The sequence below is a fragment of the Aedes aegypti genome, chromosome 2 (genome assembly GCF_002204515.2).
Source record: "Aedes aegypti strain LVP_AGWG chromosome 2, AaegL5.0 Primary Assembly, whole genome shotgun sequence".
NCBI classification, from domain to species: domain Eukaryota; kingdom Metazoa; phylum Arthropoda; class Insecta; order Diptera; family Culicidae; genus Aedes; species Aedes aegypti.
The window spans coordinates 85092901-85119042 of NC_035108.1; the positions used below are offsets into that span (position 1 = coordinate 85092901).

The following is a 26142-nucleotide window of genomic DNA, read 5'->3' on the forward strand; positions in this document are numbered from 1 at the left end:
TACCCCGAATGTACCATAACCCCGAATTCCATCACCCCGAATGCTATTTCCCCGAATTTACAATTATCTTGGCATGATGATATTGATGACATTTCCCAATTATATTGGAATTCGGGGTAATGTTTTTCGGGGTGATGGGTCGTTCGGGGTTTTGGAATTCGGGGTAATGGCGTTCGGGTTAATGGCATTCGGGGTAATGGGATTCGGGGTAATGGGGTAGAATCATCGAAATAATCACGAAGAGTAATTGACTCAATGAATAATTCATCCAAATCATTATATTAAGTCATCAATGGAATATCTTTTGATTATGTCACGTACTTCGGGTTTAACGATATAAGGTTGTGATAATTGTTAGAAAGTCTGATTTGAACAACGCAGTGAAGGTTCATTTGTGCGTGATGTAATGAATAGATGTTACCTAACATACATCATGGTATTACATGCGTATATACAATAAGTATTATAATACAAATTTGAATAGTGTTTAATGAAATGTTTACTAATCTATCAAAATGAAATTAGCAAAAGACCAGATTTTTAAAAGACACAATATTTGATTTGGTTTTCGTAATAACTATAGGAGTACGCAATAAATAGTCAAGTTGCTGGAGAAATATCTGGTAGAATTCCTGGATAATTTCCTCAAAGACCAGCTGGATGAATACTTAAAGGTGGGAAAGAGATTTCTGGAAAAAGAATCTTAGAAGAATGCCTAGAAAATGACACACAGTGATCGGCGCCAAACAGTGAAAGGTGGTGTCTGTTTTGTTTTTGTTCATGGCTCGTTATCTTCAACGAACGATAAATGCCATACGTGTTGTATGAATGCTGGCGGAAAAATGGGATGAAAATATGGCTCATGTGTCAATAATCGTTAAATTTCCCAAAGCCTGATAGTGGGTGACCCATCATGATAGTGTAACTAGCATTGGGCGATTTTGAATCGATTTTTGCTTTCCGATTAATCGATTTTTTGAATCGATGTTTGAAGCAATAACTCCTATAAATTTTTCTAAGGGTTCTCTTTATTTGATTCTTTGATTCGATTCATTTTGTTGAAATCGTTAAATATTTCTTAATGAGTTTGTGGAATAGAAACCATATTTTGAATTAATCTTGAAATAGTAAATCTGTTCTATTGATTTTAGTAACAGATTTGATTGAAAGTTGCTGAAATCGAATGCAACTGCATGTGATTTTATTCCAAGCTTCATTAATGTCAATTTTCATCCAATTCGAATCGATTCGAAAACATCGTTTCTGAGGTTTCGATTAAATCGGTGAATCGATTCAGCAGTTCAAATGTGAATCGATTCAGTAACATCGATGTTCTGGACATTTTGCCCAACGCTAAGTGTAACTACTGTACACTGGACTTGTTTTGAAGTGCTTTAATAATATTATTGAAATTGTTTACCGGCATTTCGGTCTATTTTGCTCGAAGTAAGAGGGAGCATGGAGAAGAAAGCAATGAATACTAGATGGATAGGTACCGTAAGGGAACGGCGAGAGAAATTGGATTAGATGTTGAAGAGGGCATACCATATGAAACAGTATTACTTGAGACGTCCTTCTTTGTGGCTAACGTCCCCTATGGGAACGGCTTGGTGTGTTTTTAGAATGACACTACCAAGACAGCCTGTCTCACGGTCGATAACTTTGTATGTAGAAGTGCTTTAATATTGTCATATGTCCTTTCAGTTCACTATCAGCGCTATCTATGGACCTGCTGACTCTAATAGCACTCTTAACTGCATTCATTTGTATAAGGTTTGAAGGGGCGTTTCGTATTGCCCCAGTAACTGAAATAATATTTGTAGCATACCTTAATTGATCACGTTTAAGTATGGGTGAGGCATAACTTCAAAATTTGCGTCAGTTTTATGGCGAAGTTGCAGCTCTACTCTAAACTGTTAAAAATAGTAAGCAAATGAACTCTATTTCATTGTTTTGAACTTTCCACTAGGGCAATGCGTAGCTTTCCTTAGCTTAGTTTGTATGTAAGCAAAGCCATGCTAAGATGTTCGATTGCGGATCGGTCCAGGATCATACGAAAATGGCATCTTTGGCAAAGAAAGCTCTCAGTTAATTACTGTGAAAGTGCACTGTTCTAAGACACAAAGCTAAGAATCAGGTTCTGTCCCTATGGAGACTTGATGACAAGAAGAAAAATACTAGGGCCTAGTCTGGATACCCATAATAAAAAAGCACTGTTGGTGGATTTACAAGTTTTTTGTTGAAATTTCGATACACAAATAAATTTAGTCTCAAACCTCTTCCGTTTTAAAGATTCTTTTAAGGTATTTCTGGAAGAATCCCTTAGAAACATTTATAGGAATTATTAAAGAATTCCGTTAAAAAATTTCTTGTAGAGTCCCTGGATAAAATGGATGAGTGTTGGGAAGAATTTTAGGAGGAAGTTAATTGATGTCAATGATGGCTTTGCAAACAAAGTCTAGTCGAAACAAACAACAAACCTATAAACAGAATAAAAAACGAAAATTTGAAAAGTGTTTATAACGAAAATCAAGAATGACTTTAAAGAATTGTAGGACAAATCACTGGACGAATATTTTATTAAATTCCTTGTGAATTTTCTAGTAGTTCTTTTTACAATCTTTGAACAAGTCTCTGAAAAATGTTCTGTTGAAGTCCATTAGGGATACTTGGAGAAATTAAAAGAGAAACCTCCAAAAATTTCTAGGTGCAAGTTTTGTTCAAATTCTTCAGGGAATTCAAGGAAAAATGCAGGAGACATTCGCGGGAGAGCTCATTAAGGATTCCAGATTAAATCCATGGGAGGTTTTACGATGGAATTCCTTGAAAAGTTCCCGGAGAGTTCTTTTTTCTTGAGGAATATTCCAGGAAATCTCCTGGATATACACAAGGGTTAGTTTACGATTCACTCCTGAGAGTACTACAAACATTCACTGGAGAAATTCATAAAAGTTTGAGCAGAGAAATGTATGGACGAAATTAGGAGAAACTTTACGAGGAATCTTTGTAAAAATCATTGGAAGAATTTCTGAAACTCTTGAGTAATTCTAAGTAAAAAAGAAAAGTTTGACAGGAAAACCTGTCAACATTTCTGAAGCATTTTTTAGAGTAATTTTTGGATAAACTAATGGGGAATATCCTGGTGTATTATATGCAAGAACCGTGTTAGATTATCATGGAGCGATCCTTGGAACAACACTTTCAGGATTCTATGAGGGAACCCCTAAAAAATATCTGGTAATTTTCGAAGGATTGTTTATTCTGGCGACATCTGCTTCATCCAGAATTTAATGTTTTTTTAAACTTCTATGAAAAAAACAAACACCTATATAAATTTTTGGGGTCTACCCCGTTTGGCATAATGCCATTTGGCATACAGTCGTTTGGCATAATAGTCGTTTGGCATAATGGTCGTTTGGCATAATTTGAAAAAAGGAAGATACTGCAGTGGTACAGTACCATAAGGTGCGTCATAAAATTCCATGTTTTTTCAAATGACATGTAATAACTTAGGCGTTGGATATATTTTTGTTAAAAATGCGCCATAATATCCCGGACATAATGACCCCGGAAGTCATGTATGGTGCAATTCCAAAAGAGCTTTATTGGATATTGGTTTCCTTGAAAAAATGATGATAAGAAGTATGTCCTATCACTAACTGACAACGGAATCGTGAGCAGTTCATAAACACCCCTTTGCTTAATGGAAGGAATTTGATCAAATTCAATGTTTTTCACAATTATGCCAAACGACCGTTATGCCAAATGGCGATTATGCCAAACGATCGTTATGCCAAATGGCATTATGCCAAACAGCTATTATGCCAAACGACTGTATGCCATACGGCATTATGCCAAATGGGGTAGACCCAAATTTTGCTAGCTGATTTATCCATGGGCAGTTCTGGCTACATAATGCGCCGCTAGATCTAGATGATACATACAGTATTATCCTGAGAAGTCGACAAAATTACAATCCGGAAAGATCCACGATAAGCGGGATTTGAACATGCCTCCATCTGCATGGCCTTGCTGAATAGCTGCGCGATAAATAGGTTCATTTTTTTCTCTCTTTGATATTCCCTATACTGATTCCAATGTTTATGGAGCACCTAGCGTATTGGTTTGTTCATTTTTTTCCACGACTTTGAACAGACTAAATTTTACGAAAACAATTTAAAAAGTTTTAGTCGTTTCCCAATAGTAAATTAATTGTTTATCAATAATTCTACTATAGACTTTTGGAATAATCTGATAAGTATTTTAGTACCTAACTATTGCATAGTATTCATCTGATTCGGTTTGTCTCATGTTCCTCGAGTATCATTGGACCTCTGTAGCTACCATGGGAAAGAGAAGGTTAACAATATAAATTCGTTTCTTTTACATCCACTAAGGAAGCGTCTATTAATTACTTCACGCTGTTGAAGGAGAGGGAGATCTTTGAAAATGTCCATATACAACTCATAGAGTTCTACATACAACTTGTGAAGTATAGCGGATTGTAAAGTAATTAATGAACGTTTCCTCTAACTAGTTGATAAAAACAGCTGACTTCATATGTTCTATTTAAATATTAATAAGGAATATTAGACGTTAGTGTGCATTTTATAGTAAGCCTAATTTAAATATTATCAACATGCCAATATTTTGAACTTCAACAAGTTCCATTAACTGCTTCTAAATAGAGTGTACGTTTGCAATTTGTTCGTTGACCATTTAGATGATAAGTTCGTTAAAAGTATTTTTACTACGGTATCATGTACATATCATTCATTTATCTTAGTTCATAACACTTTTGTGAACCATGTTCAGCAAATCATAATATTAAGACATATCAAACGATTCTCTTCGAATACCTTCAACAGTAGGTTCTGTATGTAAATGACTTATTTTTCTATTGTTTTCCTATTTCTTGCTGCGTTACACTATTCGATAACAATAGCTACGTGGGACGCCCATGTTCGGCATCGACCGCCACCGGATCCAAGGCGCAGCACACCAAGGAACTGAAGAACCTGCTGGACAACGCGATGGCCTTGTAAAACACCTAGAACAGCACGAATATGCTAAATTCTCTACCCCTTTGGAATACCATCCAATGGACTTATTAGTATCCTAAACCACAGTTTAAAAAACTACAACTTCTACTAGTACTACGTAAAGATGAACTACAACACAAACATAGAGAACTCACATACAAACACACACACTTCGAACAGAGAAAACTTAATGCTATTAATGCTACTATCATATTTTGATGGAACTCTGCTATTTAGGAGATAGGTATTTATTCGAAGCAGTAACCTGAAACAAAATCAGTAATACCTATACGAAGTAGGGACTCAAGTTTGATTTGTAAAGTTACAAGAAGGACTATTTATTTATTGAAGTGTTTGCGCGGGAAGTAATCGAACTTGTTTTATATTTCTTTGTCATATGAATGAAGCTAAGCTACGCAATCGCAAAGTGTATAATAAAAGTATTTATCGTTAGGATGTTAGCGTTTAGTAGATGAAAGACACTGTAGCTGCGTGTCGAAAATTATTTTAGAAATTGAAACTGGTAGAACGGCACAAACATACAGGGGCCGTACGTGCATGTATGAGAGCGGATTCATATTATCTTTGTATAGGTGTGTTACAAGGATAACGGGCTGATTGTACGCCCCGGACGCTGTCCTTGAATGGTTTTGTTCGAGGGGCTCTAACGGAGCCAACTGATTTGAAGATTCACTTTTTTGATAATGGAAATAAAAAAAAATCGTTTGATATTACTCTGAAGTTTTAGAACCCCATACCTTACTTTACATCGAGATGTTTGAAATGGAAATGTAAGAAAATGTGCTTAGGTAAACCTAATATTGCAACTTCCTATTTTTTGTCCAAAGGTCTCAAGTAGTGCTGCACTTTGATCTGTTTCGTATTTTTAGTTACCCATAATTTCCTTGGCTTCTAGAAAAACTTATTCTTAAGCTAATGTAAGGAGAGTGATGATAATGTCTAGGGTTTGAAACAATAAAAATGCGTATCAAATCTAAAACAGTCGTCAATCTCCTTACATTTTATTTCTGGGTCGAATTAGTTTAGTTTGAAAGTTAGAAAATCGAATCTATTACGATCAGCAGTTCTGTCTTACGAACATTTTATCTAGCGGCTTTCATCCAAATGAAACTTTAAACTAGTTTGGCTAAACAGACAAGTAGTTTCCTTCGTGATCCTAACCCCAAAACGAACTAATCCTTATGTAGGTACGACATAAATGAAGTGTGTACAAACCGAACGTTGTGGTTAAGAAGTCTTTCGTAAAGTATTAGTAATGAAGTTGATGGGTGTAAAAATGAACTGATTCACCTTCTGGCGATTACTCGATGGAGCCAACAACTAACGCAGAAATATAAAAAACGTAACCAGCAATGGTGTGTGCTTAGAACGACTTGCATAAACATTTACTGCAGTTGTTTCAAATATTCACATTGTGTTTCAAGTGATTATTACTTTTTAATAAAATATTTTATTTGACGGCGCATCAATCTTACAATTCTAGGTTGTAATTATTTATTTATTTTTCAAGGTGTCCTACTACATGTGCAAATATTCCACTAGGTCATTTTTTAAATTGCAATGAACAAGCACGACGTTACAAAAATCAAAATAAAACACTGAATAAATTTACATTATTACCCATTTTATGATTTTGATATCACATGTTCCTTGTTTGCGAATGTCATACATATCGTTTTCATGACACATTCATCATATTTTATTTTAATATATTTTGATTTATACCTTCACGTGTGTTGAATCAACATCCCAATATCAAATGGTGCTGGTATTGATTGTGTTAGCGATAAAATTAAGAATTGAAAATTTTACCAAGCAAATCTACTAAATGATAGATTACAATATTTAATACCACTTAAAATGCACAACATCAATGATAAAATCAAACAATTGTACCTTGCTAAATTGTATGCCTAAAACATTCTTAGCCGAAAGCAGCAAGTACACACATGTGTAAAAATGTTTAAATTAAAATTCAGCTAGCGAACTTTCTTATCCCTTAAGAGAAATCTATTCCAAATGACAATTGCAGTACACAAACACAATCGTACTAGCGATTCATAAAACTTAGTTGTAAAAAGATCTAAATATCCTGTATATTTTGAGACATGCACTTACAGTTGTTAGACTTCATTGCGCACATCCGTGATATACAGAAAAATCGAAGAAGCGACAGTCGAGGTCGTCGATAAACCACGTGATTTTGAATTCTCCGCTCGCGGTGTCGTTTCTGTCGTTGTAGAGTCTTAAATATTTCTATGAATCGTGAGCTTCTCCGGTAACGAGATTTATGGACGGCCTCTTCCTTACCTAAATGTTATAGATATAGATTAAATACTTACAACATATGATTGCACCAATACAAAAGTGATATTAAAACGTGAACAGCTAAGGAAAGCATGAGAGAAAAGTAAACTAGAGACGCTATCAACGTGATTCAACTCTGGTGGTGGAATATCACATCCATCTTTGATCAGTCAAGCTGTCCATCTAAAATTTGAAATGACCCTAAATACCCTGTAGAAATTTGAACGGTAAGGCCCAATGCTATCAAAAATGACATTTTTACAGATCATAAAATATTCTCCACATACAAATAAAAGTAAAACCTAGAGCTATGCGACCGAAATCGAAATTAAATCGTATAGATGACTTGTTTTTTGAGGACCATTGGAATTCTTGGATTTAGATCGTCCATAAAAGACGTAGACCTCATAATGGATAATGTGACGAACCATATTTTAGATATGGGAATATAGGCTATGATAGGGGAAAGGAGTGTCCACATTTTTTTTTCGTATAGAAGATTGTAAACATCTCAACAATAACAAAATGAGTTTTGATTTTAGTGATTGTTCTAAGAGTTTCAGGTGCTATTAAAAATAACAAATAAAAGACTATCAAAAATAACAAACAAATAACTGCACATTTCTGTAATTATATTTTCAGCTTTTCGTGAATATCATAAAAACAGTTACATTAGTTCTGATGGCAAAATTTGTTTTTACTGTGCACTCCCGCTAATTTGAACGCTACCTTATGCAAACCATCGGGATTCATTTTTAATTTCAACTTTTGGTTACGCTATTCGTGATCAAACGTCAACATTTCACCGCAAAATAGCTAGTGTTTGGAGGTGATTTTAACCTCCAAATTGCCAAATAACCTCCAAATCATCACCTCCAAGTTAGTTCTAATAGCCTCCGTTATATGAAATATGGTGACGCGTCTATCGTCGCAAAATAACGTTAAACAGTCAATGGATAACATAAAATCGAACTTCTGGTTACCTCATTGGCTGTTTGGTTTTGATTCTACGTTTCGTTTCACAATGTTCCATTTCAATTCACTTCGTTCCAAAAGCTAAAAGACCATTCTTAAATTGAACGATATGCAAATTAGCGGGGTACATGAGCATGAGCATGAGCATTGATGAACGTACCATTCGTAGTTGCTACTCCGTGATTGACCAGAATAATCGGAATTGTACAAGGAACCAACAGCTTGGTGTGGTAACTGACGCCTGTCTACTCAACTCCGCGAAATAACTTTACGCGAACACAGATGGTATGCGTTCGCCGCAAAATCCGTTAACAAACTGAAGTTTGAAATGCCATCCGATCAGAACCCTTCCGCACAACCACTCTTTGGAATCAGTCTCGCATACATATTCATCAGCTATCGATCGATCGTGCTTTCCTTCACACCCATGCATTGAGTAGTTCTTCGCCATTCTCCCTCATTCATCTTTCTCTGCGATGCTTGAAGGTGTGTGTGCAAGCGTTCCATTGAACGCACATTTCTTTTTGCCTTGAAACAACCGAATGCTGTGTGTTTGGCATCATATTTGAGCCGATTCGAAGAAACCCGAACATGAGCTTTCGCTAGCCCACACGTCGGTCGTATAGAAAGCTCATCGTGTCAAGAACAAATCAAGAAACACTGAAACAATTAAGACCTTCTTTTTCTCATTGTGACATGCACGGTATGAGCATTTTATTTTTAATTTACTTTAGTTTTCATAATGCAGACTCTGTACACCACAATCGCTCCCATCTCTACTCTTAAATTGATACGAACATTTAAATAAAGACTAATCCAAGCTTAAATCAGAACTTCCATCCAAAACAAATTCTAATCCAATACGGGCTACATTCAATTTCGAAAAAAAATAATAATTCAGTCCTAGCCACATTCAACATTAATCCAACTTGACTCAAATTCGATCCAATTCACATTCAATCTGAGTTCAAATCTATCTTTATCCAATTCAAATACATTCCAATTTAAATAATCAAATATAGATAATATCCAAATTTACCGAAGATTCGATACTTATCTAGTCAAATCTAAACCAAATCAACATAAAATCAAAATACAATATTAATAAAATTTAATTCCAATTTAAATATAATCCAAATTCAATTCAAATCTAACTCCAGTTCCATCAAAATTGAATCCATATCAAGTCCGAACCAAAGTTAAATCCAACTCAAATCCAATCCAAATTCATTCTAATGCAATTCCATCCAAATACATTCCAAATCCAATCTAAATCCAATCCAAATCCAATCCAAATCCAATCCAAATCCAATCCAAATCCAATCCATATCCAATCCAAATCCAATCCAAATCCAATCCAAATCCGATCCAAATCCAATCCAAATCCAAACTGATCCTAATCCCATCCATATTCAATCCATTTCCAATCCAAATTAAATCCGTATCAAAATCTAATCCAAATGAAATCCAAAGCCAATCCAAATCCAATCCAAATCCAATCCAAATCCAATCCAAATCCAATCCAAATCCAATCCAAATCCAATCCAAATCCAATCCAAATCCAATCCAAATCCAATCCAAATCCAATCCAAATCCAATCCAAATCCAATCCAAATCCAATCCAAATCCAATCCAAATCCAATCCAAATCCAATCCAAAACCAATCCAAATCCAATCCAAATTCAATCCAAATCCAATCCAAATCCAATCCAAATCCAATCCAAATCCAATCCAAATCCAATCCAAATCCAATCCAAATCCAATCCAAATCCAATCCAAATCCAATCCAAATCCAATCCAAATCCAATCCAAATCCAATCCAAATCCAATCCAAATCCAATCCAAATCCAATCCAAATCCAATCCAAATCCAATCCAAATCCAATCCAAATCCAATCCAAATCCAATCCAAATCCAATCCAAATCCAATCCAAATCCAATCCAAATCCAATCCAAATCCAATCCAAATCCAATCCAAATCCAATCCAATCCAATCCAATCCAATCCGATCCAAATCCAATCCAAATCCAAACTGATCCTAATCCCATCCATATTCAATCCATTTCCAATCCAAATTAAATCCGTATCAAAATCTAATCCAAATGAAATCCAAATCCAATCCAAATCCAATCCAAATCCAATCCAAATCCAATCCAAATCCAATCCCAAATCCAATCCATATCCAATCCAAATCCAATCCAAATCCAATCCAAATCCAATCCAAATCCAATCCAAATCCAATCCAAAACCAATCCAAATCCAATCCAAATCCAATCCAAATTCAATCCAAATCCAATCCAAATCCAATCCAAATCCAATCCAAATCCAATCCAAATCCAATCCAAATCCAATCCAAATCCAATCCAAATCCAAACCAAATCCAATCCAAATCCAATCCAAATCCAATCCAAATCCAATCCAAATCCAATCCAAACCAATCCAAATCCAATCCAAATCCAATCCAAATCCAATCCAAATCCAATTCAAATCCAATCCAAATCCAATCCAAATCCAATCCAAATCCAATCCAAATCCAATCCAAATCCAATCCAAATCCAATCCAAATCCAATCCAAATCCAATCCAAATCCAATCCGAATCCAATCCAAATGCAATCTAAATCCAATCCAAATTCAAACTGATCCTAATCCAATCCATATATAATCCAAATTAAATCCATATCAAAATCCAATCCAAATCTAATCCAAATCCAATCCACATTCCATCCAAATCCAATTGAAAACCAATTGAAAAGCAATCCAAATCTAATTTCCACAATCCAAATGTATCTCAAATCCAATCCATTTTTTTTTTCAAACGCAATTCTAGTTTAATCCAAATACGATTTCAATTCGATCCATTTTAGTTCAAGATTCATCTCTTACAAAAAAACGAAAACCTATCGCTTCGAAAATGTCATCGCGGGGACCTGTCGCTCCGGAGAGTATCGCGTGTGCGTGCGCGAACGAATTGCCATCAAAGGATATTCTATCGCATGACGTGTTAACTATGACAGCACCCTAATTCGAAGACCTGTCGCTTCGAAAACGTTATCTTGGAGACCTGTCGCTCCAGAAAAAATACTGATTCGAAGACCTGTCGCTTCGAAAACGTCATCTTGGAGACCTGTCGCTCCAGAAAACAAAATCTAATTCGAAGACCTGTCGCTTCGAAAATGGCTTCTCGGAGACCTGTCGCTCCGGAAAATACATATTTGAAGACCTGTCGCTTCAAAATGTCATCTTGGAGACCTGTCGCTCCAGAAAAAATACTAATTCTAAGACCTGTCACTTCGAAAATGGCATCTCGAAGACCTGTCGCTCCGGTAAATACTAATTCGAAGAACTGTCGCTTCGAAAAATTATATCGGAGACCTGTCGCTCCGTAAGAGTTCAATTGCAAAGTGGCCGTTCCACATGAATTCAGTATGAAGAATTATCGCTCCATGAAACAACCGTATTTCCTTCAATAAATACCTACCAAGTTGCGCCATTGTGGTAACTGACGCCTGTCTACTCAACTCCGCGAAATAACTTTACGCGAACACAGATGGTATGCGTTCGCCGCAAAATCCGTTAACAAACTGAAGTTTGAAATGCCATCCGATCAGAACCCTTCCGCACAACCACTCTTTGGAATCAGTCTCGCATACATATTCATCAGCTATCGATCGATCGTGCTTTCCTTCACACCCATGCATTGAGTAGTTCTTCGCCATTCTCCCTCAGGGCGCTGCCATAGTAAACGCGTCGAGCGATGCGTGCGCGTGTGCGAGCCCGCAAAGCAGAATATCAACAACAGGAAATCCTTTGATCGCATCGCGTTCGCGGACGCGGACGCGTTACTATGGCCGCACCGTCATTCATCTTTCTCTGCGATGCTTGAAGGTGTGTGTGCAAGCGTTCCATTGAACGCACATTTCTTTTTGCCTTGAAACAACCGAATGCTGTGTGTTTGGCATCATATTTGAGCCGATTCGAAGAAACCCGAACATGAGCTTTCGCTAGCCCACACGTCGGTCGTATAGAAAGCTCATCGTGTCAAGAACAAATCAAGAAACACTGAAACAATTAAGACCTTCTTTTTCTCATTGTGACATGCACGGTATGAGCATTTTATTTTAATTTACTTTAGTTTTCATAATGCAGACTCTGTACACCACACTTGGGAGTAGCAAACCATCTTCACGCTAACTTCGAAGGACCCATTTCCTACTAAAGTGGTTTAACTCATTAAATGAGTAAAGTCGACTCACCCATAAAAGAGTATCGAACACAAACTTCAAAACAAGGGTATTTTTTTACTCCTGGTTAATTTTGAAAAAAAATGGGTGAGTATGCCTCATGTTTTTGCTGATTTTGGTGAAGAATTGAGACATTGGGAAATCAAGTTGAAAAACAAATCTCCGTACGTTCAATGATACAATTGTGCTTATAGAGTGTTTGAGAGTACCGTTTTGATTCATATTACGGACAGCTTCAAATTCCGGACACTCTCGTTTGTATGGGAAACATTTCACACGAAATGTTTCAATTTTCGCCGTCCAAAAGTTCTCATATTCGAGGCTCGTTTTATTAGGTTTTTTCCATGAATATCATTGCAAATTTATAATGCCCAACTACCTTAGACGTCTCTTAAGTGGTTGAACGATTTCAATTGATGATTTGACTGTTCCATTAATGATTATCATGAGCTGTACGTAATTCGAATCAAAGCGTCCGGAATATGTGGCAAAAGTGAGGGAGCGTCCGGAATAAGAATCATGAAAAGGCCACACGTTTTGATTTATTTAAATTTATTCAAGTTGCGGACGCGTATTCTTTACCCACCATCCGAAAGTTAAGGGCTTCCGACGCTCGATAACGCTAAAAAATTATACAGAATGATTTATTTTGTACGGTCCAAGCTGGGTTATACTTCACTGAGGCCTTAAGTGTCCGTAATATGAATCAAAACGGTAAGCCCACCCACTCTAGCTACTTCATTGGTAAATTGATAAAGCCTCTCCTAGGAATATTTCTCTCCTCCCATAGAGCAAGTGAAGTAATGACGTCATCATTATGATCGTCATCTAATTTGGATATTTTACTCCTCAGTAGGCTCTAACTCTTAAGGCAGGATGGTAGGAGAAGAGCCAAACGGATTTTAAAGTGTTTTATGTTATGTTAGCTGTAGAAAACTGTTTGTAAAATATTTGTAAATATATGTGGACTGTAGTTAGTAATAAATGTGAATGTTGTGAATAATATATATTAAGTATCGGACTATTTGTGTATTATTGTGGACAAAAGAGGAAGTTTTGGACCCCAAAAAGAAACGGAATGGCCTTAAACCCTGGTCAGCCAAGTCAATTTATGGAAGTGCAATAAATTACCTCCTATTCGATGTTGGGAAGGGTCCGGTAACCCAACATAGAGCTTAGTGACATTTGAACACACGTAGACCAGCAAACGTTCGTCATACACAGTTTGTTTTTGTTTTCCTCAAAGAAACTTGCACACGCTTTCCAGACTCATCAAAATGCATATGGAAATATTATCCAATTTGAAAAATTTACACCCGGATTCTGGGTGTTTTTCGAGACAGAGTGCATATTGTTTTCCTCAAAGGTTCACAACTACATCTACACTAGGGCACCCATACCATACGAGTCGCTCTCACCTCGGGTGACGTGAAACGATCATTAGGCCTTTTCATGTGACAGGTCCGAATATGCATTTGTTTACATTGGTGGAGGACCGGTGCATACACGAGGCTGTCTTTTTCATAGAAGAACTGTCAAAGAGCTTCTCGATCAGCTGTTTTGGAAAGTCATGTGAATAGGCCTATGCTAATCAAATGGGAGCGAGTCGACAATTGTCACCTCATTCGACTCGTGTCATCTCACACGCCGCGCAGAATAAGCACAAATGATTTTCAAGCCTGCGGTAGAACTTTGGCAGCTGCGGTAGAACTTGGCGGTTAATGCAGAAACGGAAAATATTCATAAAAATTGCAATACATGCCATGATTACAAATGAAACGTAAAACGAGTTCACCAGTTCATCCATCCGCGACTGTACAGTTACGATTTCGGCATCAGCACGCATAAGTTTGAATAGGCCTTTGCATGTGACAGGTCCGTCTATGCATTTGTTTACATCGGCGGAGGACCGGTGCTAACACGGGCCTGTTATTTTCATAGAAGAACTGCCAAAGAGCTTCCAGATCAGCTGATTTTAAACGTCTTGTGAAAAGGCCTATATAAAATTATTCTGATGACGCGCGAATGTAGCGCAAACTGAAAAAAAAAATCACTCCGATCGCACGAAAAACGAATCGGGAATACTTGGGCCTTCGCAAAGCACTCCACAAATTAGCGGGGTACAAATTAAAAAGTGTTCAGATTATTGCGGTTCTTTAGAAAATTTTCCGTTCTGCGAATGCCGCCAAGTACTACCGAAGCTGTCAAAGTTCTACCTCAGGCTTGAAAACCATTGTATCATTGACCGAAACCTGTTTGAGTGTTTAGAATTAGAGAACCAGACAACGAAGCGAGTTGCGACGCAGCAATGTTGGTCAAAAATCGAACTTCGCACGTTGGCAGGCTTGATAATTCTCCTCAACATCATCAGAGTTCGGTGACATACTCTAGAGCAGCGTGCTGCCAGTGCCTCTTTGCGAAGGAGCCAAAAAATGCTAAGCAGCGAGGCAACGAAAAATGAGCGAGGAAGATGCAGCACAAAAAAAAACCGAGTGAAATTCCATCAAAAAAGGGTGCTCTCACAACTCCCCGAGGACTGTCTGTTCGGGCGGCAGACTCGAGTGTTTGTTTGAAGTGTGAGTGATGGTGAGCATCGCAACGAGAGAGAGAGAGTGTCTGAAAAAATCCTCGCATTTTTCTGCACTCTCACTCGAATCGCTTGAGGATCTGTGTTGAAAATTTTGAGTTTATTTTTTCTCCTCAGAAAAACGGCAAAATCGCCTCCTCTTTGCCTCGCAGAGGAGTTTCTATCAAGCCTGCACGTTGGTTAACAAACGCTAAGCAGTATACAGTGACTCAACCTCATTTTCGTACTGGGCACTGTTTCCATATCAAGTAGGTTTAAAACTAATAAATGATTTACGGACTTCGATATACTTTATCAATTACGAAGGTCGTAGGTGTCATCTATTACTCGGCAATCATAATCATATTTATTCGCTCAAATCTTTAGAATAATGGAAAAGTATTGAATTCGTGTCTAAAATTGAACCAATCCCATATTCGTACACCTTACAAAACAAACATCAAACATACAACATCCAAAACTATTTTTTATGTGCTAGATGATTGCTCAATATCTTCATTACGTTGTTCAGATGTATTAGAGTACATTTGGAAAAAATATAAGTGGACATATTTGAAACTTAAGAAAATTTAAGTAAAATACCTCTTTTCCAATGTTTTTTTGCTAAAAAAAATCTAAAAAGTCGAAAAATAACGTAATTTTTCCAGGTTCACTTCATTAACAATTATTACTATGAATACTGAACGAGTTTCAATAACTTATAATCAGTTTTAGAGTACTTATGAGTGGTTATCGGTATCTCATACTTAACAATCTTGGTTAATACACGCAAAAAAATTGTGTGGTACAAACTACCATTTTAGGGGGTTAAATTAAGCGCTCGCACCGGCAATTTTCAGCAGACCAGAAATGCGCTTGATTTTACCATGTCTGTAGTTGGAATCAGATTGTTGTAAATTATTTCTGTCAAATATACCAGTAATGCGGTGAGTTGTACCGTAAACATAGTAAATTGGTCTGATTTTCCATGGTAGTTTTAAGAATGGGCGTAGTCAGCTAAAATAGTTATTTTTACCACAGAAGTTTTTCCCGTGTATAACATTTAGAAAAAATCTAACACCAAAAATTTTAGTCAATTATCTTCAGTTTGGCTCCTAAATAGATGTACATAATCCATTGTTAATGTTCCTATCTAAAAATTGCACAATTATTATTTTTATTTCATATTTTACTACCAAACATTATCATCGAGATTGATAGAATAAATATTATTGCCGTAGCCGCAACACATGCGTTATTTGAAATGATGAAAACAACACGATATATTCTAGTAAAAAGTATATCAATGCTCTCCACCCACTCGGAATATTTTGTATATTTTTTTATAAAATAAATTAACCGCAGAATAGGGTCATATTTTGAGTATAATCAGAATAAGAATTAAAAAATAATTGAATATTGGGATAACATCAATCATGTGAAGGTATGTACAGCATAGTGTAGGGTACTTTGTTGTAAAACGAAGTTCTTAGTTAAAATTCTTTCTGCTGACAAGTTTGAAACTAACTTTTCACTTTTGTTTAGAACAAAAATTCGGTTTACATTGTTTGAAAATAACATTTCAGAAGAGTTTTGAAATTATGACATAATCATTTTCTATACTCAAGGAGGATAATTTTTTTATGAATTCTGTAAACTTAATATATTTTAACCAAAACTCTTTTAGTGCTCATGAATATATTTTTAGATTGAATTCTACAACAAAAATAAACGCTATTGTTAGAATTATTGAATTTTATAGCAAAAACCAATGAAGAATTGTATTTCTAAAATTTTTACCTAAGTTTCATATATGTCCGCTTATAAATTGTCCAAATGTACTCTACTACGTCTAAACAACGTAATATAGTACTTGAACAATCAAATAGAGCATTAAAATTCAGTTTGGAATGTTGTATGTTTAAATTTTGATAGGTGTACGAATATAGGATTGGATGAATTTCAGACACAAATTCAATACTTTTCCATTAATCCAAAGATAAATGTAAATGAAAACATTTTATGGCTGTCAAATAATAGATGACGCCTATAGCCATCAATATAGATAAAGCATTTCAAACTCAATATATCATTTCATAGTTTTTTACTCACTTGATGTGCGCCAGTGTCCCGTACGAATATGAAATTGGGCCACTGTATAGACGTTTGGGATATTTCATCAAAAATGAAGACTTTTAGGAATTGCATTAAAAATGACACTAATTCTATAAAAAAGAAACCTTTTACCAGCCCTGCATTCTCCCAAATGTATGGCAGCGTCCATTTACGCTAAAATTGGAAATTTTTGACCACCTCCCCTCCCCCCTCCGTAAGGCTTTTAGTATGAAAAATTTCAAATTTTTGTATGAGCCGTAACGTTTGAGCCTACGCCCCCTCCCCCTATAGTTTTACGTAATTTGTGGATGCCGCCTATGTATTATCCTTTCTATTCTTTCCAGATACGTTGGAAGATCTTGTTCCGCTTCGTCGGCTACCGGCACCAAGGCCAGTCATGAACAAGAGGTTAAACAGTTCATTGATCAAGCCATGTTTTTCCGGTCGGGAGGAACCCCCGGTGATGGTGAAGATCCTGCAGCAAGAGATGAAACATGCCAGCCGACTTCCGAGATAACTATTGAACGCTGCCCCCCAAAAACTCCGGAGATTCCGAGAAAATCGTGCGTTTCTTTCAATAATATCCAACTGATAAATCAACCCTCGTTGTGAAGATTAGTGTGTAATGCTCAGTTTATTACATATTTCCTGTTAAATACAAATTATTCTGGGAGTCGGTTATTAAATTAATAAAGTTGAATATTACTCGCGCTTCAATTTATCTTCGCCTGCGCTCCCCGGAGGATTTCTTCAGCTTCTTGGGTCCCTTCACAAAGCACCAATCAACGGCGATGGTCTGTCCCAGAATCTCAGATGCGTTCAGGGCTTCCTTGGCCGCTAACGCTTGCTTGTAGGTTTCGTACTCAACCAGAGCATAGCCCTTCAAGAACCCGGTTCGACGATCCAAATTCAGATGTATGTTCTTGATGTCGCCAAACTCGCAGAACTTCTCCTGTATGTCGTCCTCCTGGGCTTCCTCGTGAATCGACGTCACAAACAGGATCCAACCCTCGACGGAACGTTGCGGACCGGGTTCGGCCTCTTCCTCGTCGTCCTGCAGCCGTTCGTAGTCGATGGCCTCGCGCGGAATGCTTTCGTTGCCAAATCCGCGTCCCTTTCGCTTGCGGGCCTTTTCCTTGAGCCGGGCGATGCCCTGGTCTCCGTCTTCGTCCACTTCGAATTCTTCGTGGTTGTAGATGTCGAGCACGTCGGCCATTGCGTTTGTAGGTACTTCTGGCTGATATTTGATGGGAAATAGGGACAAAATTTCACTTTTTTACTTCGGCTGCGTGTTCTTTTCACTGATGTTTGCAAACTTTCACGCAGATTCGCTGTCCGGCGGCGGAGTGGACTTGATTTTTTGACGGACGTGATTGAAGTACACGACGACACAAATGGTTCGTTTTGATGTCAAATTTCCCCATCGCACCCACCAGTTGAGGGTGTAAATTTTACACACTTTTAAAATTCTACTTGAGTAGGTTTTCGGTTAATTTTACATGGAAATATTTAGCACAGGCAAACAGACGTAACACTGACAAGATTTCCATCGACCACTTATTAAACGATCATTTCAAATTCGCTACGTTAAAAACTTCACAACTGGAGGCGCACGCATCGTTTTTCGCCTTGTATGACGTTCCACACTACCGCCATCTGCAGGTTTTGTTGCACGAAACAATGTTCCGAAACAAGTTTTCGAGTTGACCGTCGCGATAAATACTAATCGCGCAATACGTAGTATAAAAATTTCTTGCATAACCTATGATCTCGCTCAAAAAACAATTGGTAACCGAGTGTGTAGCTTGTTTTTACCGAGCAAACGAATAGATTTACACGTTATTCAACAATGTACGATGAAGAAAAGATCCTGCCCTATCTCCCAGAGGTGATAGTTTTCATCCTGTGGGCTATTCATTTGCTTATAAATAAGGGTTTATTTACAAATTTCATAACGCCAAAATTGGCCATTTTCGACACCCACCCACCCCCTTGTAAAGCTTTTTGTATGAACATTTTACAAATTTTGTATGAGCCGTAACAGCACTAGGACACCCACCCACCCCTTTCAGCGTTATGAAATTTGTGAATGAGCCCTAAGAGGCAACACACTCGGTTACCAATGGCTTTTAGGGCAAGATCACAAGTTATGCTAGATTTAAGCTTTTTCAAGTGGCAGAATTACTTGAACAAATGTTTTTCAACCAACTTTGTTATAATTCAGAGTTAAACGATTAGACTAGCAACCATGCTAAACGCACATGGTTTCGCTAAAACATAGGGTGATCAAAGTATTTTGGACGCGTATATTATAGTGGTCAAATTATATTGTAAATTGTGCACCTTGTCGGACGCGACGATTTGTAATCGTCGCCGGTGAAACCGTCGCCAGAATCGTCACCAGCCAACCAACCGCTGCAAATTTGACATTTTACCAGTCTTATTGTAAATTTTGCACCCTATCGGACGCGACGATTTGTAATTGTCGCCGGCAAAACCGTCGCCAAAATCGTCGCCAGCCAAGCAACCGCTGTGAATTTGACGTTTCACCAGTCTTACCAACACAATGGCAAATCACCTACTTTGATTTATTTTCTGGCATTTGACGTTTCCCCAGTCTTGCCAACACAAAAGCGAAGCACCTCCTTTGATTGGTTTGCTGGCGATGATTTATTTCAGTCTGTTCGAAAGTTGGCGGCGCGTTTTGTTGTGAATGAAACAGACAATACCAACACAACGGCAAATAACCTCCTTTGTTTCGTTTGCTGGCCACGATTTTGTTGGTCTGTTTGAAAGTTGGTGGCGCGTTTTGTTGACTATGAAACAGACAATATACACGCAAACAAATTTTCTTGTATAATCTATCGAATCCTTGGTAGAATTAAGAACTGCACCAACGATTTTCAACCGACTACAAAAATCTGTTAAGTTTACTATAATCTGGTGAAAATCATTGGGCAGTGCAGTAAATTTGACTATGTCCATAGTGGCGTCCACTTCAAAGCATTGTATTTCAATCCGTACAATCCCACCGTACAACACAGTGTGCTCAAAAGTATATGACGCTAAACTTCTCAAATCTAGAATGTTTCTAGTCATAAATACTACAACTCTGGTTAAATTAACAGAAGAAATTTTTTTGTGTAGTGATGTTGAATATGTGTTGGTAGAGTTAACAGATTAATGTAGTCGGTTGAAAATCGTTGATGCAGTTCTTAATTTTACCATGGATTCAGTAGTTTGTACAATAAAATTCATTTCAGGGTATACCCTGTAACACTATGGACTTATCCACGGTCTTCTTTTATTGTCGATTTTCTTTTTCTTTTCCGCACTAAATGCGGGCCGTGTTTACCTAAAATGACATCCGGACCAACATCCAGTGAAGGAAAGTTCACCGAATGAACATGAAGTGGATGAATGTGTAGCGAAATCGTTCATTTTCTGTAAACACGGCCCGCAGTGAAGGTTTTCTTCTCGCTGGAAGTTGCAGCTTGACGTCATCGTAGATTATTTCATATATGTTACTACACGGAGAAATATTTTTACCTAAATTTTGAGTTTACTTTACCCAAAATTAAGTATATCGATTATAGTTTCAACCCAAAATCTCTCGGTTTTCTCTTTCTCCCACACGAATGTTGTCAAAAATAGAGAGAGCTGCATCTACCCAATGGGGGAACTTTGGCCCAATAAGCCAAATTTGGGTAAATGCAACTTTTCTTATGTTTGGGTCGAAAGAACTCAATTTTGCGTTAAATCAACCCAAAATTGAGTATATTTTTCTAATGGAATTAAAGCCAAACTACCTAGTGGGGACCTTGGAAATTTAGCCAAAATTGAGTTATTGGGCTCAACTATTGCGTTGAAACAACCCAAAATTGAGTTGAATTCCGTCTCCGTGTATAGTGTTACTCAGTTTCTACACTGAACGAAATCCCCCGCCTCGAATTGAATGATTTTTGATTCATCCGAGCCCCATACCTATTTTCAGACACAATCAAGATGGTTTTCATCTTCGCGAAAATCAGCTGTTTACAAACCAGTCCGAATGAAAATCATTCAGTCTTGGAATGATTTTTAACCTTCAAACATATGCCTTTAATTGAATGATTGTCATACATACATGTAAACGATCCCTTTTCCATGTTAGTTATTAATTGAAAATAAATCAAATCAAAAGTTAAGCACTACAAAACGTTGTTGACATTGCTTTATATTTCTTGAATGTGATTTAAACTCATTATTTTACGTCTTCAGTTTTCATGAACAGATGCCGTCTTGCAACGAAAGTAATTGTGTGATGTAGGGGTTCCGGGGGCAGTATGGACACCCGGGGCAGAATGGACACCCCCTGTATCTGCGAATAATTTTACACTTCAGATACAAACAATATTTCAGTTGCCTGTCGAAAGAGTAAGTTGTCCACTAAAATTTCAGAAAAAATATTTTATACATTGATTTTAAACCAAAAAATGGAACATGATTGTATTGGGTTTAAAAATTATAACATTCTTTTAGAAAGAGCCGTAGAAAATAACTTCTAGTTTGGTTGACGTTTGAGAGTGGAATGAAAAATTTTTATTTTACATAATTCAATGCATACTATGTTTAATGTTCTTACATTCTAGTTCTGCACGCCTACTATTACTGACAACACTCCTCCTCGTGCGGGTCTTGATTGACTCCTAATTGCTTTCGCAGATTCTCCAAACGAACACGGTGTAGTGGTTTGGTCAATAAGTCGGCAAGCATCTCCTCAGACGGACAGTACTGCAAATTGATTTGTTGCTGTTGGTGAAGATCCCGGACAAAAAAGAATTTTGTTTCAATGTGCTTCGTCTTGCGTTCCAAGCGGTCACTCTCAACCAACTTTATGCAGCTCTGATTGTCTTCATATACGGTGATGGCTTCAGTAGATTGCTCTCCGATTTCTTCCAATAGTCGCTTCATCCATATGAGTTCCTGGCAACCCTCTGCTAGAGCTACCAGTTCTGCTTCGGTTGAGCTAAGAGCCACACATGACTGTTTCCTGGAACTCCAGTGGATTACGCCTCCTCCGAACAAGATTAAATGTCCGGACTTGGATTTCCGGTCTCGATGATCACCTGCCCAGTCTGCATCAGCATACATCGCCAGACCGGTGTTCGAGGATCCGAGAGTCAACTTAAAGTGGCTGGTTGCTCCCAAATACCTCAGCACTCGCTTCGCTTCATTCCAGTCTTGCTGGTTTGGACAACTGGACTTTTGCGCCAAGATCGTGGTACTTACTGCGATATCCGGACGAGTGTGTAATGCGACATAGAGTAAACCTCCAATTAAGCTCAAATATTGGCTATTATTCGGAAGCTGGTCATACTCCTCCTCCTTCAGTTGTAGGTATCCAGGATCAAGCGGAACCTTTGCTGGCTTGGCGTTTTCTAGACTGAACCTCTTGAGCAGCTTTTGGATATACGCCTGCTGGTTGAGCTTGAACCCGTCACGACCACGTTCCACTTGCATTCCTAGGAAATGACTGACGTCGCCAAGGTTTGTCATAGCGAAATGCTTTTCAAGATGGTCCAAAATTGATTGGAACTCCTCCTCAGTTTCGGTAACAACAATCATGTCATCCACGTAGATGAGAATGTACGTGAATGATCCTCCTTCTCTGCGTATGTACAAACACGGGTCGGATTTCGATTGGACGAATCCCATCGCCTTGAAGACGGAGTCCACCTTTTTGTTCCATACGCGCGCGGATTGTTTGAGGCCATACAGGCTCCTCCTGAGACGACAAACCGTTCGTTCGTGTCCGGAATGGAAGCCATCTGGTTGACGCATATAGATGACTTCGTCCAGCTCTCCGTTGAGGTACGCCGTCTTAACGTCTACATGCTTCACAAACCAATTGTTACGGGCGGTGACGGTCAACAGAGCTCGAAATGTGGCTTGCTTCGCCACCGGTGCGAAAACTTCATCGTAATCCAAACCAAACTTTTGCGTAAAGCCCTGTGCTACAATCCTCGCCTTATGCCGTACGATGTTGCCTCTTTCGTCCCGTTTGGTTTTGAACAACCATTTGCATCCTATTGCACGCTCACCGGGTGGCAGGTTGACAAGCTCCCACGTGTTGTTCCTTATTAACGCCTGATATTCGTCCTCCATTGCAGTTTTCCATTGGTTGGCATCTGCGGATTGCAGGGCTTCCGAACAGTTCCGGGGGTCGCCAGATTCCTTACTGACGAGACAGTTGCTTATCGTTGGGGTTTGATGCGTTTGTAGATTTGATGCGGGGGCCGTTGTCCCATCTGAAGATGTATCGCCGCGGGAATTGGCGGCTGGCCGAACGCTGTGCTGGCCTGCAAATTTGTAGGACGGTAGACCTTTGCTCGGAAGAGAAAAATCAAGGTACTTGCCTGGTAAAGCGCGCTCCCTGCCGCTGCGCCTCAACACCTGTGACTCGGGTGGATATGAAGATTGTCGCGGAGGGAGCGCAGTGATGGTCACGTCACCGGATGCATCATCCGAGAAATCGCCTTCGCTGGTTTCGACTTGCGAGAAGTAGTTTCAAGCTTCGGAATCATCAGAATCGTCGGACTGTACCTCTTCTTGATCAGGTCTCTCTTCTGGCTTGGACGGATTGACTACTTCATCAGCTGGTGTTTCTTCGAAATCTAGCCTGACAAAAGTACGTACCGGTGTTAGCTTCTTCGCTTGAACTGGTACTGAAGTGGATGCCTCTACGTGAGACGGTTCGCTGATGAAAACGACATCTCGGGACTTGAACACCTTCCTTGTTGCAGGATCGTATAGGCGGTATGCCTTGGTGTTTTCGTCGAAACCCACAAGTATAGATTCCTTGGACTTAGGGTCCCACTTGCGGCGCTTCTGCTTTGGAATGTGTGCCATGACCCTGGCACCGAACACACGGATGTGCGATAAATCCGGCTTGCGACCGCTCCATGCTTCTTCTGGCGTCCGCTTGTGCCCTTTGGTTGGGGAACGATTCACCAAATATGTTGCTGCTGCCACCGCTTCGGCCCAAAACGCCTTCGGTAGATTCGCTTCAAACAGCAAACATCGAGCCCTTTCGACAATTGTTCGATTCACGCGCTCCACCAAACCGTTTTGTTCCGGGGTATATTCCGTTGACGTCTGGTGCCGGATGCCTAGTTCCTTCAGCCGTTTCTGGAAAGACTTATTAACATACTCCTTACCATTGTCTGTTCGCAGAATTTTCAACTTGCATCCGGTTTGCCGCTCAGCCAGACTGTGGAATTCATTGAACGCTCTGAGTACTTCGGCCTCGGACTTCCTCTCCAGAAAATAAACGAATATGCGCCGAGTCTTGTCATCTGTAAACGACACGTAGTACCGACTTCCGCCCAGGGACGTCTCCTCCATGGGGCCACAGATGTCGGAATGTACCATTTCCAGCACCTCGCTGGCTCGATGTCCTTTTTTAGGGAATGGTAGACGGGACTGCTTCCCCATCGCACATATGGTACAATTTCCGGTCGTCTCGCTAAACTGGATACCAGAAGCTAAGTCTTCCTTCAGTTGCTTCAGACTGCCGATGCTCAGATGTCCCATTCTTCTATGCCACAATTCCATACTGCTCGTCGTGCATGCTAACGATGAAGCTGTTGTCGTTTTCTCCTCGAATCGAAACAGGCCTTTCTCCGTATCATGGCATCCCGTTGCTATGACGGTACCTGACGGATCGATCACCTTCACACCGCCAGCAGAAAATTGCACCACGTGACCACGGCGAACGATTTGGCTTACCGAGAGGAGGTTATTGGACATCGAGGGGATGAGTTTCACGTTGTTCACTTCTATCGGTGGGCACTCGGGACTGCACTTCGCTTTCAGTTTTACCAGACCAGTCGCAACGATGTTCATCGCCACTTTATCTGCTGCCATTACCGTACCGCTTGCTGTCCTCGGGTTCACCAGAAGGTTGCTGTTGTTGGTGAAATGGTCCGATGCTCCTGAATCGAAATACCACGCTTCGGAATCGACACTGTGGTTTGTCGATAAAACGGTATTGAACGCTGATCCTCGGTTTACCTTGCAATCTTTAGCGATGTGGCCAAACTTCCGGCAGCGCTTGCACCGGGGACCTTTTGGTTGCTCAGCTGGCCTGTCGGTTGCGCTTTGCTGCTTCCTCGCCGGTGGGCCCCGTCGTCCAACGAACGCTGTCTTGTCAGTCGTCGTCTGCACTTCCTGGAGTAATTTGGTTTTTATACTGTCGCCAGTGATCGCGGTTCCGGAGCTCTCAAGTGCCATAATCATGGGCTTATACTCCTCCGGCAGTCCTGCTAACAGCAAAGTTCCTACCCATTCTTCAGAGATTTCGAAACCAACGCCTCGCAGCTGATGAGCGGTGGAAACAATCTGGGTAACGTACGTGTCAACGGAATTGCACGAGTCCAACGTCGTTGAAATAAGCTTCCTGAGCAGGCCTACACGCCGGGTTAGACCGGTGTCCTCGAAAGCTGCCTCAAGCTTCGCCCAAGTTTCTCGAGCAGTCTTCGCGTCCTTCACGTGCACGTAATTAACGGGGTCGAGTAACAGGATTATTTTAGCACGAGCCTTCCTGTCCTTTCGTGCGTCCACATCCGGAAATGTTCCGTCAGGATTCGCTATCGGTTTCACGGCTTCCCAAAGATCTTCGAGTTCCAAAAATGTTTCAACTGCGAATTTCCATGTTGCCCAGTTCTCACGGCCTGACAGACGTTCTATGGACGGCAGCGTCGACGAAATTTGAACGGGATTTGAGTTTGCGGCTGGATCTCCGACTCCGCTTCTTCCTGCTTCACTTCTAGACATGGTCAAAGTTTTCTTCACTTCTTCACTGGGCCCATAACCTTTTAGAAAGAGCCGTAGA

At 39.2% G+C, this 26142-nt stretch overlaps 2 protein-coding genes across 9 annotated transcripts in view; one reads left to right on the forward strand and one right to left on the reverse strand.

The window, feature by feature from the left end:
* The window catches only part of LOC5568292 (2-oxoglutarate dehydrogenase, mitochondrial), a 62709-nt gene extending 44780 nt beyond the window's left edge, over window positions 1-17929 (forward strand). For 7 of the 8 annotated variants that reach the window (XM_021841416.1, XM_021841417.1, XM_021841413.1 and 4 more), the window contains one exon: window positions 4946-6674. In XM_021841416.1, the coding sequence (XP_021697108.1) occupies window positions 4946-5045 (100 nt within the window). In that variant the 3' untranslated portion in view covers window positions 5046-6674. Of the gene's footprint in view, window positions 1-4945; window positions 6675-17611 lie in introns of those variants that run through there. The other variant, XM_021841411.1, reaches the window with a different exon arrangement.
* On the reverse strand, window positions 17874-18642 carry LOC5568291 (RNA-binding protein 8A). The gene has a single exon (XM_001652117.2). The coding sequence runs from the start codon at window positions 18481-18483 to the stop codon at window positions 17986-17988; it is 498 nt and encodes a 165-aa protein (XP_001652167.1). The 5' UTR covers window positions 18484-18642; the 3' UTR covers window positions 17874-17985.
* Window positions 18643-26142: the final 7500 nt, after the last annotated feature.

Excerpts from the sequence above, each read along its gene's own strand:
- LOC5568291 (XM_001652117.2), bottom strand. The coding sequence starts at position 18,483 with ATGGCCGACGTGCTCGACATCTACAACCACGAAGAATTCGAAGTGGAC.